The sequence below is a fragment of the Austrofundulus limnaeus genome, unplaced genomic scaffold (assembly GCF_001266775.1).
Source record: "Austrofundulus limnaeus strain Quisiro unplaced genomic scaffold, Austrofundulus_limnaeus-1.0 Scaffold94, whole genome shotgun sequence".
NCBI lineage: Eukaryota > Metazoa > Chordata > Actinopteri > Cyprinodontiformes > Rivulidae > Austrofundulus > Austrofundulus limnaeus.
The window spans coordinates 260,365-274,823 of record NW_013952496.1 but is presented as its reverse complement, the minus strand read 5'-3'; the positions used below and the strand labels follow the sequence as shown (position 1 = coordinate 274,823).

At 36.8% G+C, this 14,459-nt stretch overlaps 1 protein-coding gene and 1 long non-coding RNA gene across 3 annotated transcripts in view; both read right to left on the bottom strand.

Annotated features, from left to right (window-relative positions):
* The window catches only part of LOC106520557 (TIAM Rac1 associated GEF 1), a 44,564-nt gene that overhangs the window by 5,591 nt on the left and 24,514 nt on the right, over positions 1-14,459 (bottom strand). For both annotated transcript variants that reach the window (XM_014012731.1, XM_014012732.1), the window contains exons 7-16: positions 13,312-13,497; positions 11,958-12,098; positions 11,723-11,797; positions 11,187-11,357; positions 10,846-10,950; positions 10,351-10,432; positions 10,143-10,229; positions 9,173-9,385; positions 7,832-7,932; positions 1,026-1,211 (exon numbers count right to left, since the gene is read on the bottom strand). In XM_014012731.1, the coding sequence (XP_013868185.1) occupies positions 1,026-1,211; positions 7,832-7,932; positions 9,173-9,385; positions 10,143-10,229; positions 10,351-10,432; positions 10,846-10,950; positions 11,187-11,357; positions 11,723-11,797; positions 11,958-12,098; positions 13,312-13,497 (1,347 nt within the window). The remainder of the gene's footprint in view (positions 1-1,025; positions 1,212-7,831; positions 7,933-9,172; positions 9,386-10,142; positions 10,230-10,350; positions 10,433-10,845; positions 10,951-11,186; positions 11,358-11,722; positions 11,798-11,957; positions 12,099-13,311; positions 13,498-14,459) is intronic.
* On the bottom strand, positions 4,735-6,242 carry LOC106520559 (uncharacterized). The gene is made up of 2 exons (XR_001310564.1): positions 5,907-6,242; positions 4,735-5,776 (listed from the first exon to the last, which is right to left on the bottom strand). It is a non-coding gene; the product is annotated as an uncharacterized LOC106520559 (long non-coding RNA).

Below are 14,459 nucleotides of genomic sequence, written 5' to 3'. Positions count from 1 at the left end.
ACACACACACACACACACACACACACACACACACACACACACACACACACACACACACACACACAACAGCAAAACATAATTTAAAGCCTTGTTTTGCATATTTTTTTAAAGATACAAATAAACCAAAGACCCCAAAATAATTATGCAAGTGGCAGCAGTTACCCAGTATAAAGGGCAGGAAGCATGAGCAAAATGCCCATTGTTCTAAAGTGCAACAAATTTCTGGCAATGAAAAGCATCATACCTATCTAAAGAGTCTAAATCAGCTGTGCTTTATCTGGTAGAAAATAAATTAGTAATAGCAATAATAATAATAATAATAATAATAAATTAAAAAATAAAAGTAGAATGCAATATTTCTTTATAAAGACTTATAATATGACAAACCATAAGCAAAAAATTGAAACAAGTGATTTATATTAATAATTTGATTCCGTATTTGACAAGTTAGATAAGCTCAACTCCTAATAAAAACTGTAACTGCTTTCGTGTATCTGCTCTTTTCACTATTTACTGTATCTCTGTGCCTTACTGCAATACTTCTAGAAATATATGATAAATGTCTGCACATTAACATTGAGTGCACCCACATGACTAAATGCAATTTAATTAGAATCAAGCAGTCCTTTGAAGCTTGAACAATGTACAATCAATCAAGCATAATATGATTTCTGTAACAGGTACATTTGTGCCCCCTGATATGAGAAATAGTCTTTTAGGCAGTCTTGACATTATCCCATTACATACCATCTCTAACCCAGTTATTCTACCAAGAATTTTTTTTTTTTTTAACCAGACAGGAAAAGGTTAGAAAACATCCAGACAAGGGCACAGCTGTGTCCCTCTCCCATCTCCCGGGACACACAAAGATAAATATGGATTGGTTATATAGATTAGGTAATGTGTGGGGAAACACAACACAAGACATATAGAAACTCAGATTGATGGTCAGGGGAACGTATGCAACTCACAAACACCATCACAAACACCATCTGCCTCATACAAGTAAGATGACTGATACTGACTTTGACATAGGTGCGTTCCGTCTCCACAAGTTCGCAGATTACTTTGCGGAGCTTGTCGGCATCCGACAGCTGCCGGGGAGTTGCAGTAAGTGGGAAGGCTGAGTCCGGGCTCGGTGAAGAAGACACGCACTCCAAGGGATTCATATCATGGAGACTGCGACAAAAAGCAGCGACCTGCTCCGTACTCTGCAAACAAATCGACGAGAGATAAAGGTAAGTTTCAAAAACATTTAATCACACTTCCAACCTGAAGTCACAAAAGGAAACATCCGCACAGCAATGGATCAGCACCTTAAATCTTATCCCGTAAGCACCACCTTCTACCTACTGATGTGCACAGACTGTGCAGAGAGAGAGCCTGGATGGAGGCAGAGAGGCAGCTCTAAAAAAAAAAAGAAAAAAAAAGAAGCTTGCACTAATTCGGCCTATTTTCAGTCTATCATAACTGACTTTCTGACCTCCTCTCTTCTGCTCACTTCCCCTGGTGCTTTCTTCCTTCTGATGGATTGGTGGTGTAATGATTCAACTCTTTCACAGAATCAAAATATACTCACAACACTGTGTCCACACAAGTATGGGTTGCCATGGTGACCAACCCTGATGTGCATTAGACTATTATTTTGGACAAAAATAGACCCCTCTCAACAAAAGCCTACATGGGTGAACAAATGCACTTACTTTGTTTGCAAAAGGCTACAGCCTCACCAGCCAAAAATAAAAGAAGCGAAATGCCACACTGACTTGTCAAATCAATACAAAACACAAAACGGACAGCACAAAAGAACTTTGCTCAGATCCATCACAACATGATTTCAACTTACTGGAGGAAAACTTTATTTTAAATTATGATACAAAAAGATCAAGACAGGTAGTCCCACAGAGCTGTTCTGATCAGAAAAGACACAAACAGCAGGAGTGGGCATAATGTGGGGCAAAAATCTGTCTTGTTTGTTTAGTGAAGTTTTATGGAGAGATAGTCTGTCACACTTACAGATTCCTCTGGGAAATAATAAGAAGAATATATATTCAACACAGCCACAAAAGATGGATCGTTATAATTTTAATTAGGATTGAAATTACAGTCAGTCTACTTGTGTCAGAATATCAAAACCACTACCCCTCTTGCATAAATTAGAACAAACAAAAACTGTATTATTCCTTTCTCTGGGAATTTTTGCCCCAAAGACTCATCGCACCAAGCAAGTGATAGGACAAGTCTCACATGTATTTTCTTTCTCATTATTCACTCAAATATAATAAAAGGAACCCAACTCAAAGCACAAATATAATTAATGAGGAACAGAACATTTTCAGCTATTCTGCTTCATGTTTATAAATGACTGTGATTTCTGCGTTATCTAATCAAGCAGACGTCCTTATGTGAGGCATGACAACCATTTGTCCCATTTCACAAATTCTCAAAATCATCAGGCTGCTCCCAGATCAACTAGGAAGTGCTACAAATGCTGTAAATGTATTTCAGCAAATACATTTTACAATACTAACACAGTATAATTTCAGTTAAATCTGTAGTGTGAGCACGATTTGTCAACTTTAGTGTCAAAGTTGTGAATATAGCACATGTAAACTAACAAAACCATTTGGATGGTGTTCAGGTTTGAAAGATTTTCAAATGAAAATAAACTTGGTCTATGTCGTACTGTACTTGGAAAGGGTAAGTTTGTCTAAACCTTACAGTACCTGTATATGTTTAGTTCAGAGCTTCCAACCAAATGCTTTCCTCCTTGTTGTTGGCCTCTTATTTGCACTTTAGTGTGTTGTGCACTCAGCAATGCAGTGTAAATTGCAACTAAAAAGATGATGCTGATACAAAATGTCAGGAGCAACATTCATGATAAAGTCAATGCAGAGACAATCACTCTTCTAAAGAGAATCTATTGAGGTAGCTGCAATTGCCCGTCCCACATTTAATGCTGAGACTTTAAAACATTACCCAAATTTATCAAAGAATGTGTGGAGAAACATGTTTTTATTTTCAAGTGTTTTATCAACTGTGAGTTTCTTGTGAGAGTTGAGGCTACCGTAGTGAGGTGCTGCTGCTTTTTAAAAAGGAATATCTTGGAGATCCACAAATCATTTCCACAAGCAGAAAGTAGGTGTGAAATTTGGGAATTAGATTTTTTTTGTGTGTCTGAAAATCCTGGCATAATTTATATTAGAAAAATATTTGTCAATCTTCAGTTTATTACTTGAGGTTTCATTTGACGTTTTAGCAGATTTTCTTTAAAGTTTCTCGTACTTGTTCTGCATCTTTACTTTTCATTGTATACTGTACCTAGGCTGTACAAAGGTATGAACAGTATCAATAGATCCAATCTTTGTCTTACGAAAAAACCGCTTGATCAGCATTAAATGGTAGGCAACTACATTTCTAAGTGCCAATTTTATTTTTGTCCAGTTCGATGGATCCACATCCATAAATGCCCACACAAATTTAGATAACAGTTGCCAAAGTGCAGTCTGTTAGCTGTCATGACAGAAAAAAGAGGAGCACGGAAAAAACGTTTGTTTATTTCACACACGAGGCATTGTTATTGAAATATCTAACAATGACGCTCAATTTTGCATATTTTATTAATACTCAGCAGCTCTATTTTATTGCCATTATTCTTTTTTCATTATGCCAGAAAATTTGTCCTTACCTCACAATGTAACCAACTAAAGAACATACAGATTTTTGTTGCTCCAAAGCTCTGTATGAAAGCAATATGCCCAACTTTTATTTTTGTATGGAAATTATCTGACTTGTTTTATATAGTAGGGGTGTGAGAAAATATCGATACACTGAAATATCGCGATATTTAATTTCCCGATACTGTATCAATAATCTAAAGCCCTGTATCGATTTTTTTATTAAGGTTTAAAATGTCAACTTTCTTGCCAGCCGTTCATTTTTATGTTGTAGTTCAGCCTCTGACCACTAGTTGGCAGCAGTGAGCCAGACATTTGGCTCCTCTACCTCTTGAGGTAGAGGCCATTGTTAAGTGTTGGGTGACCATATTGTAAATTAATATTAAAAACTAAAAGCTGCAAAAATGTATATTTTCAAACTATTTATTGGCAAATTTAGTCTAGTAATTGAAAACATGGATGAAATAAGAAATATGAAACAAATAAAATACAAACAAAGCAGAACACAGCTAAATGTATCAAACGCATGTCTATGTAATTAGAATTAGAATTTTCTGAGACAATGAATTTTGGTTTTTCATTTTTTTTCCCCTGAATAGTATTTTTGGTCAAAAAAATCACAATATATCGCGATATATCGCCTTGCTTATAGTATCGCGATATATCGCGATATATCGCCTTGCTTATAGTATCGCAATATATCGGGATATATCGTATCGTGACCCCTCTGTCATGATATGTATCGTATCGCCAAATTCTTGCCAATACACAGCCCTATTATATAGCCGATTATTTTAATTTATTTCTAAAACTAACCTCAGTCAGCACACATAATAAAATGGGTTGATAATGCTGCAGCTGTGAGTGTTTTGTAAAGCCTGTCCTCTTCTAAATCTGATGGTAAACTGAATGTGCTGACATTAGTGCCTAAAAATGGTGTCATTTTTCAGCAAATGTTGGCAATCTGGCAATGTCAGAGCAATTAACTGCATATACACTAGCATGACTGTGTTCAATTTGTCACAACACAGAACAGACTGATTCCAGAGAGAGGGGATCAAATCTAAAACAGCACTTTATTTCGGTTTTATTATATTTACACAGCCAACTGCGCTATTCTTTACACTTTTGCACATTAAATCTTCCAACATACAGAAAAATGTCAGTTGCTCCCATCCTCAGCACACTTCAGTCTAAAATGTTGCAGTCAGAGAACTCTGACTTTATGCATCACATTGTACCCGAGTAAAATCATGTGCAAACCAAAGCAAACCCTTGATAAACATAAATTACATTAAAGCATATTTGACATTTTTATGTCACTTTACCACATCCATAAATTCATAAACCATAAATGTTATAAAGTCCGAATCAGATTTTAAAGCTCTATCTATGTCTACTTTTACAAATATCTGTATTTTTTAAATTTAAAGTTAAATTTTGACGGTTTTGAAAATCATTAATATGTTGTTGTATAGCAAAAACTAAATTAATATAGGCACATGAATCTGATTCTGTCTCGCTAATTTCGTCAGTTCAGCTCATCAAGTTTTACTGGGCTTACCAAGACAGTCACAGAGTAGTCATAGTTTTCACAGTTTTGCCTAATTAACACCCTTGCAGCTCTGAGGAGTGCATGAACAGTCATGACATGGCAAAGAGACAAAGCAGGAACATCGCAGAAAAGAATGAAGCTTTCACTATAAAATATTGTGAACAATTTGCAAATCACAGAGGCCATCTTAGGTTAAATCGTGAGATGTCATTCGATTGTTTCCTCCAGCTTGTGAAATATAGATTACATGCAATTAGATTCAGCAAAGCACTGATAAAGTAGAGAAAAGATTGCATATCTGCCCTCAGAAACTGACAGGAGAACGATGTCGCAGCTTCAGAAGGTAAGAGAGAAAGTTCTCCAGCAGTCAATCATGCAGGAACACTCAGGGTAGTTTGTCAAAGTCAGGTTGAGTCCAACTAGTCGAGATCAGACTTGCATCGAAGGAGCTTACGCATGCAGTGTTTTATTTCCTTAATACCTTGTGGAGCACGCTGGTGATTATGGGGCAACTCTGCGACACGATGACTCACAGCTTCCTGCTCTTAGCAGCCAAGAAGAAGTGTGAAACAAACGCTAAGATAAATTGTTTTCTTCCCTAATCTGAGAAAACAGCTATTACAGCAGCAAGAGAAAGCCAGGTACAGAGAAGATATAGATGTCAGGTATCTCACCAGATGAAGCATGTCATAGATGGAGTCTGCGGAGCGCTTTCTGTACTTGCTCCACTTCAGGACAGACATAGCCCCGTGCAGGTGGACAGCCAAGTCAAATAAAGTGCAAGAGAAAAAACTCCAGGCTTTGAAAAGTCAAGCCTACACTGTACACATTCCTCAGCCCCCTTTTGCCTTCCTTTAAAAAAAAAAGAAGGTGCTATGGTGCTTGAGTGAAGCTGCTCAGCCTCCTCCTCTCCGCCCACCAGCACTTACAGTCCTTCCAGCTCTCCCTCTTCTGTGCCTTCACAGTCTGCTGTAGAACTGTCACAAATGTTTTCCTGTTTTCTCTCTCTCTTCTCTACAGGCTGGGTAAACTCGGGCACATAGAGTGAGTGTGAAGATTTGTCCCAACTCTGACAACATCATATACAAGTCTTAGTAATCCTTGTAAAAGTGCTCAGGAGCAAAGCAGAAAGAGGGATGGAGTCTTAAGGTTGCAGTGGATCGGGATTGGCTGGACAAGCAGCACAGCAGCAGAATACAAATATAAGATTTCATGAAGAGGGGGTAGAGGGGTTGCAAAAGCATGGCTTTGAAGGAAAATAAAAACAGGGAATGGGAAATTTAATATTTAATAAATCAGTACCATGAACAGGCAAAAAATATTTTTTATTTATTGATCCATCATCACTGTGCAGAATTTTTTTAATGTGAACCAATATTTATTTTATTTAAAAATATAAATGTGCTCTCTGATCTTTGTTAATCTACTGTTTTACATGTTTGTTAAAAATAATCAATAAAAATTTAAGTTAAAAATATATAAAGGTGTGATTTTTTTTAATCAAATACAGTAACTATATAGGGATAGCATCAACTTGAATTTGAGCAAAATACTTGGTGAAAACAAGCAAAGACACATTAAAACATATTGATTTAAAACAAAGACATGTCTTTTTTCTGCACTGCATTGACTAAATGTATGTCCTGTGTAGAAACTAGTAACAATTTTCTTGTCAAAGTAGTTGTCCCTTAATGTGAATTTTGCTGCTAAAATGAAGCATCAGTTCAAGCAAAAATGATTCTTGAAAAGAAGCAAAATGAGCAGAATTGTAGGATAATAAAAACTAGATTTATTTTGGTTAGGATGATCAGAAAATGCTAATTACATCGCAGAGCCTAAATTAAATCTGGCCTTAAATGGGTTTTATAGCCAGTTAGAAATGATGCAGTAATCAAGAGCTGCCCAAGAAAGATCAGTTGTCTTTTTAAAGTTGCTTACAAAAAGAAGATTACAGGCTGCTGTTTTAATTATACATTTTTTTAAATCAGCACAAAAAATATTACCATCCAATCAGCCAAAGCACTTCAAAAACATCACATCCACACTTATCATTTGTTCAGTCTCAACAATCATGCTCTCATTTGCCTTTTGCAATTTGTGTATGGAAATTAATTTATATTTCAGATGAAAATGCCACTCGATAACAACTTCTATTACCACGCATAATCAAGCAATTACAAGCGAGCTTAAAAAAAAGCTACATCCATCACCTACATGTTGCATGCAGTAGGAATGCTTCGCCTATGGACACTTGGGCTCAGGCCAAATTGTTCAGCAGTCAGGATGAGCAGTAAAATACCATCTATTATTTATTTCAGAAGCCAGCGCACGTTTTTACAGCAGTGTGCCGTGCAAGACACAGAGTGCTAATCCAGATTTGTATTGAGAAGCAGCACTCAAATGTCAATATCAATGGAACGGCACTGCCTTGATAAACAAGATAAAATGAGCCAGTAACAGGTGGTGACTCAAACTGTGCTGAAGCAAAATGTTCATCAGTGGTTTTTATTATAACACAACGCAGAAAAGGATTCTGCAAAGGACAAGAAGCAAGCATAGATGCAAGATGTGCTGTTATATGTTTGCTCTAGCATTTTACCTTCCTGCGCTCATCAAACTCACTGAAGCTCTCCGAGTCATCATCCAGGCTGTCTCCTGAGCTCTCAAGCAGGAGTCCCACACCGTCATCCAGGATTTCCTCTGTATCAAAACAAAGCAGTTAGATAAAGACTTAGGACTTTTTCTTTAACATATTCTTCTTGCTTTGTCATTTTCTTCATATCTACAGTTCAAACAAAATAAATCTTCGTTATTTACTAAGAGTTTCTTATCCTCCCTAATTACGATCAAATATATTTTATGATTTGCAAAAAGCACAGTGATGACACTGAAAACATACACAAAACACATTTTAACATTAGTCGTTTTTTGTACCATAGCTAAATCAGAACAAGAACTTTAATACCCTGTAAATTATTACTAACAATTAAGGGTGACACTTTTGTTGAAGGGGTGTGCATAAATGTTAAATTAATTTTGTTAAATGTATGTATGAATTTTTTTTTTTCGGGTGGGGACGTGGAGACCTGCAGTTCTTTGGTTGGCTCCTGGGGTGATCATGCGGAATATTTTAAATCTACTTAATACTGCAATCACAAATTTTCAATTGGATGTTCTGATTTTYTRTTTRTTTATTTATTTATTTATTTATTTATTTATTTATTTATTTATTTATTTATTTATTTATTTATTTATTCCCCCCATCTCATTTTAATTACTGCTGGATGTTGTTTTGTTTTTACTGTCTAGGACCACAGATGTAAATTAGCCTTAGGCTAAATCTGGTGCAATGCATCAAATGTTTTTATGTTTATGTTTTAATTGCACACTGTCCTTACAAATAAATTCATTCATTCATAAGATTGACATGACACTGTCATAAACATGACATCGCACCGATCATGAATAATATGAAGGAGGATATAAATGTTTATGAATGTTGTCATTAAGTGTCATTTTGTGAATTATGACACGTTTAATACAAATTTGACATTGTTTAAAATGGCTTGGTTATGACAACTTGACATTAACCAAGACAAAAATGTCTTTATGACAATTTGACATTGGTATGATATAATATATTTATTGATATGGAAATGTCAAGAAATACTCTTTTATTGTATTTACAGAGTCATGTGATTATCTCACATCATATGATTTTTAGTTAATGTCAAGTTGTCATAACCAAGACATTTTAAACCATGTCAACTTTGCATTAAACGTGTCATAATTTACCAAATCGTAAATATTCATGAAGACTCCTTCATGTTTATGACAGTGTCATGTCAGTCTTATGCGCACACCTTCAAATAAAGTGTTGCCAAACGTATTCAGTATTAGGTCGCAATGGATTTGTTTGCATTTTAAAAGTCATTTTCACCTTGACTCTGGGAAAAGATATCCGTGTACAGATCATCTGCTGCATCAGAGCGACGCGGTGGCAGGTAGCACAGCTGACGGCGGTCCACAGAAGGCAGGGTGTTGACCGTCAGAGCCAGAGATGCTTGAGAAAATGCCGCCTTCATGTCAGAGAAATTGAGATTGTGAGAGTCCTTTCCATTCAGCTGAAGTATTTCATCCCCAGCATTTAGGCCTGTAAAGACAGAGCACCATTCAGTTCCGTGTACCGACCTCTAACGCATTTAATGCACAAGGTAAACATTTTATTTCCTCTAAAATGGCTGGTAACATCAATTTTATCATTTCAAGTATTATGTGATAATCAAATAACAAAACAAGAATGAAAATGTTACTGTGAAAGAATCACTGCAGGTGTTTTTTTGCCATTCTGCCCAACAAACATGACTCATTGTTAAGAGCTTTAAGTGCAGTTTGTTGACAGTGTGAGTAGCTCACAGTCGGCTGTACAGCTGTACTTAAAGTGCTGCATCTTGCCCGTCTTCAGCATAATATTTTGACATTACACAACCCTAGACTGATTCCACAGCAGTGCAGCAAATGTGAAGCAGCTTTGGTGAAGAATCTTGTGTAACACAATTCTTGGCAAAGATCACTGTGAGGCACATTGGTTGTGATTGCAATAATTAACTTCCTTTTGAAATATTGTGTTCTACTAACCCCTTCTAATGATTGCTAATAATTTTCTTGCCTTTAATGTCACAACAGATAGCAATAGTCATAAATATAAAAAGTAGCATATTAGATGATAAAGCCGTTCGTCTTTTCATTAGGCGCTTGTGTAATTATATCATGGTGATACGTTGTATTAATATATCAGCAATATTTATCCGCTTCAACTACTAATAATCAAGGCAATAAATCTCTATCCTTGACTTTTTTGTGAGTTTTAAATTAGACCAGAGCATTGCAGGACAACACTGAAAACAAACCTTTTGCAAAGGCTAATCCCCCTGCCTTTACATCAGTGATGTAGAGCTGCTGTATTCCATCCTCTTCCACCACTGAAATAGAGAAACCTGGAAAAAAAGAGGAAAAAAGTGTTTAAAAAAGATTTTGCGTACGCCAAAGTAAAATAATCGATTCTGCTCCAACCACAAAATGATGAACTATTAACTAAAAAACAAATAATGTTCTCACCATAACCAATCATGCAGGATTCATCTCTGTCAAACTGGATTACTTTTGTGGTTTTGGAGCAGATCTCAATTTCTTTATAAAGCTGTGAAGAACAAAAAGAAGTTATTATATAAATCATGAAACACTGGCTAACTTTAGTCATGGTGTGGTGGGTGGGTTATTGGCAGCAGGAAAAGAGAGCATTCATTTTCTGCCTTCTCAGACAAAGTGGCTCTTGCCATGTCTTTATGTGTTGTGTCATAAATAGATGATGTAAAAATAAAATTGAATCTACAGAAATGTGTTGGTTCATGTTCTTTTCATAAAACAAATTCTTTAAAAAAGGGAAATATGCTAATCAAATAAAAATGTTTCTCTTAAGAGTGCAGAATCTGTTTCTAGTGTTATTCCTTGTGTATTTACTGCCGTTTAAATCTATTTCTTGATCTTTCTAAGCTTAAGAAGGCTGTTGGGATAAAAAGGGATAAGCTCATGTTTAAATAGGGAGTTACATACCAAGTCACAAATATCCTCTTCTGGTTTGGGAATGTAGAATTGCACTTGATTTTCAATAAGGAGTTTAAGTCGCAAGTAGTGTTTGGTTGGATCAAGCTCATGAGCCTGTGGAATATATATATTTACAAAAAGATGATATTCTCTCATATCACAGTGCTAATAATGTTCTTTTATAATTAAACTTTTTTTTAAAAAAACTATTCAATTTGCATGCTAGTTAAATTAAATTAAGATACATCAAATGGTAAGTGAAAAGCTGTTAGTGAATGATCCGTCAGACAAAATGAATAAATACATAAAGCATGGGTCAGGTGGCACAATTGAAGGTCTGACTCCCTTACCTTGCAGATGGATTCAAGAACACACAGTGCAGACTCTCCTGGCTGGATGGTGGTTAGCACAGGCTGGTCATTTGGCAGGCAAACCCAGGAGGGCGTGAGGTGGCCAGGGACCCAGATGTCACTCTCAGTGTTGGGTTGTGGAAGGTTTTTCACAGTTCCTTCTTCAGTTTTCTTTGAACGCAGACATCAAGAGTACGTGCATGTTATTACTGCAATCTCTGATTTAGGTCGAGGCTTTTATTGCAAACAGTCATCTTTGTTTTACATTTATTTTTCCTTTTGAATTAAAAGGGTCAAAACACCCATTAAGCAATTGCAAGTAATACATTTTTAAAATATTATACAGCCTAAATTACTGTTTTATTAGGCCTGAGAAAAATAAATCCTCTAATGTGAGGAGAATTTTATGATAATCTCTGCTGCAGGATACATAAAGACTTAATATTTTATTGGTGTGAGGGTTTTTTTAGTTGAAAAAGTTCCATTTGTTGTTGACCTACTTCTCACTAAAAGGAAAATAAAATATTCATCCTTACTGAGTTTTCCTTTACAGGATCAATAAAAATGCTATCTGTGGGCTTTTTCTCAGGCTCTTCACCATCAGCAAACACCTGCAGAGGCAAAAAAAGAAATTGGAGTAGTTTCACCTCAGGCAATATTGAGAAAACGATTTTTTGTGGAAAGGGTGAGAGATTTTTTTTTGAGCTATTTAGTTGTATCAGTGCTTCAGAACTTCAAAATGGCCATGTGATATTTACGGACCACACAGACCTGACTAACTGTACGGTGGGTCTTCTTCTTTGAGGTTGTGTCCAAACCCCAGATAGAAGAGAACCTGCTCTTTCGCTTGCTGCAGGAATGAGACATGGCTTGAGTTCGTCGTCTCACTCCAGTCTCGGTGCGAGCTGCCACCTTCAAAAACATAACAGCACAAATAGGGCCAAAACAAATAATGTGAGACATGAACAAGGTTCTTTTGATCATATGACACATTACATCTTACAAAATGAGTGTCAGTTATTGATTATTGTATAAATGCATGGCATTAACTTCGTGAGTATTAAACATAGGTTAAAATGGCCATAGACATGAGTCTGCAACAAGAGTGAGATGATGAAATCATGCACAAGGTTATGACCAAATTTAACTTAAAAAATTCCAACAATTGAATAATTTTAATAAGAATTCAACCTTATGTAAGTTTAATTGTTATAAATTCTTAAATAATTTAAGTCAAAGTTACCAAACTTGTTTTATGCAAGAAACAAACTAATTTTAAGCTTTTAAGAAAACCATGAAATGTCTAAGTTGCTAAACATTAAAACACTTCTGTTCCTGTAGGAGCAATCAGCTTCTAAACCTAACCTGAGTCTTTTTGTCATTTTTTATACCACCCTTTCTTGACATTATGTCGATATGGGCATTGATGAATGAGGAATGAGCAAACTAAATACGTGAAACTGCACGGCAGTTTTTAGTACTTTTTCCTGACAAACCAAACTGCCTGCTAACAGCTTTAACACCCACCAGCTCTACAACACTGTGTCGGTGGTGGTAGGGGGAAAAAAAAAGGTACCTCGATGATGTCTAAAAATCAAATAGATGTTTTTCTCTGCAACTGCTGCTTTTGTATCTGGAGTGCATAACCCCATGAAACAGCAGGAGGCCAACATTCAACTAAAACTTTTTAAAAGCTGACCTGTGCAATGCTCAAGAACAGAAATAGCAATTACTGCAGAAAAACGTGGTTTGACACAAAACATTTTAGTTTCTCATCTTAGTTTTCCTGACAGGTAAGTCACCAATGGTATTCTGTGATGCTGAAGTGAGGTACAAAGGCAACACAATAATGTAGCTTTACTTAAAATGTAAAGAACATAGACAACAAAGATCATCATCTTAGGTTATAGGTTTAATCATTTCAGCAACAACAGGTATAGTTTCTGAACTGACTTGACCTTGTTTTTGCTCCCTAAAATGCTCACTACAGACTATGCAACAAAATTACATGCATGCAGTATTATATATATATACACTGTAGTTTATAAGATTATCATAGTTGTCCTAGATCAAATTAAAATATGGTAAATTATAAAACATAGAAAAGCCAACAGAGTATATCTACCAGTGCATGGAAGGAAGAGACTGAGAATATACCCAGTCGGCCCATTGCCAGCTTGGTGGGGCGAGAGGCGAAGGCTAGGAGGCGTTTAGGGTTGGGGAGCTCCCCTCCTTGCAAGCTGGCCAGGTAGCATCTAAAGCGAAATAGATCCATGTGAAACTGCTCCAGGTTCTGCTCCCACAAGAAGATCTGCAGGATGAAAGTAACACAATAGCACAACAACTCAATTGTTTGTCAACTCCAGATCAAGATGGATCATTTCTTCTCCAGAAGCTCTGTTGGCATTTTGGCTCAAACTGTTGTCAATATGCACTTTCTTTGCTAAATGGTTTGATGTTTACTGGGCCAGTAGAGCAGGACTTTGTGATTATTCACTGGGCCGTCCCCTCCCAATCACGGTTATGAGCCGGTGTTTGGAAAAGGCTTCTGCCACTGTTGTAGCAGAACGTTCTGTTTTACTGCCAAGTAGCCCAGAGACGAAGAAACAATGCTGCACATTCCACTGGCAGACAGAAGCTGGGAGCGTTTCAGCTTTCTCAGCTTTTTAGGGAACGCTCTTGTATCCATTCCGCTCTGCACAATTTGGAACCTGACACTGCCAAACAGAACAGCCCAACTGGGCACTACCTTAGTGAAGAAACAAAGGCCATTTGATGCCCCCTCTTTGTAAACAGTCCTATTAAAGACAATGTCAGCTTTCCAGTTAATTATGAATGGAGCTCTATTGGCCAGTGCCAACTGCATGCCATGTAAGAAAACATGTGTGTGTGTGTGAGTGTGTGTGTGTGTGCGTGTGTGTGCGCGCCCTTGTTTTTGCTACTTGTTGGAGATGATTTTTCAGGAAAAACCAGCCTCGTGGGGACCGGATGCTCCTTGTGGGGACCAAAGCCCGGTCCCCACATCTTTGGAGGCTGATTTTGGGTGGCTGGGAGGGTGGGATGGAGGGTTAGGTTTAGGACCAAGGTGTGAATTGAGTTTAGGCTAGTTTTGGGGTCAGGTAGTACCTGTGAGGTTAATTTACATACACATAGGGTTACATAGGGTTAGGATCAAAATTTCCAAAAAAAATGAATGGAAGTCAATGGAAAGTCCCCACAATGATAGAGACATAGAGTGTGTATGTGTATGTGTGTGTGTGTGTGTGTGTGTGT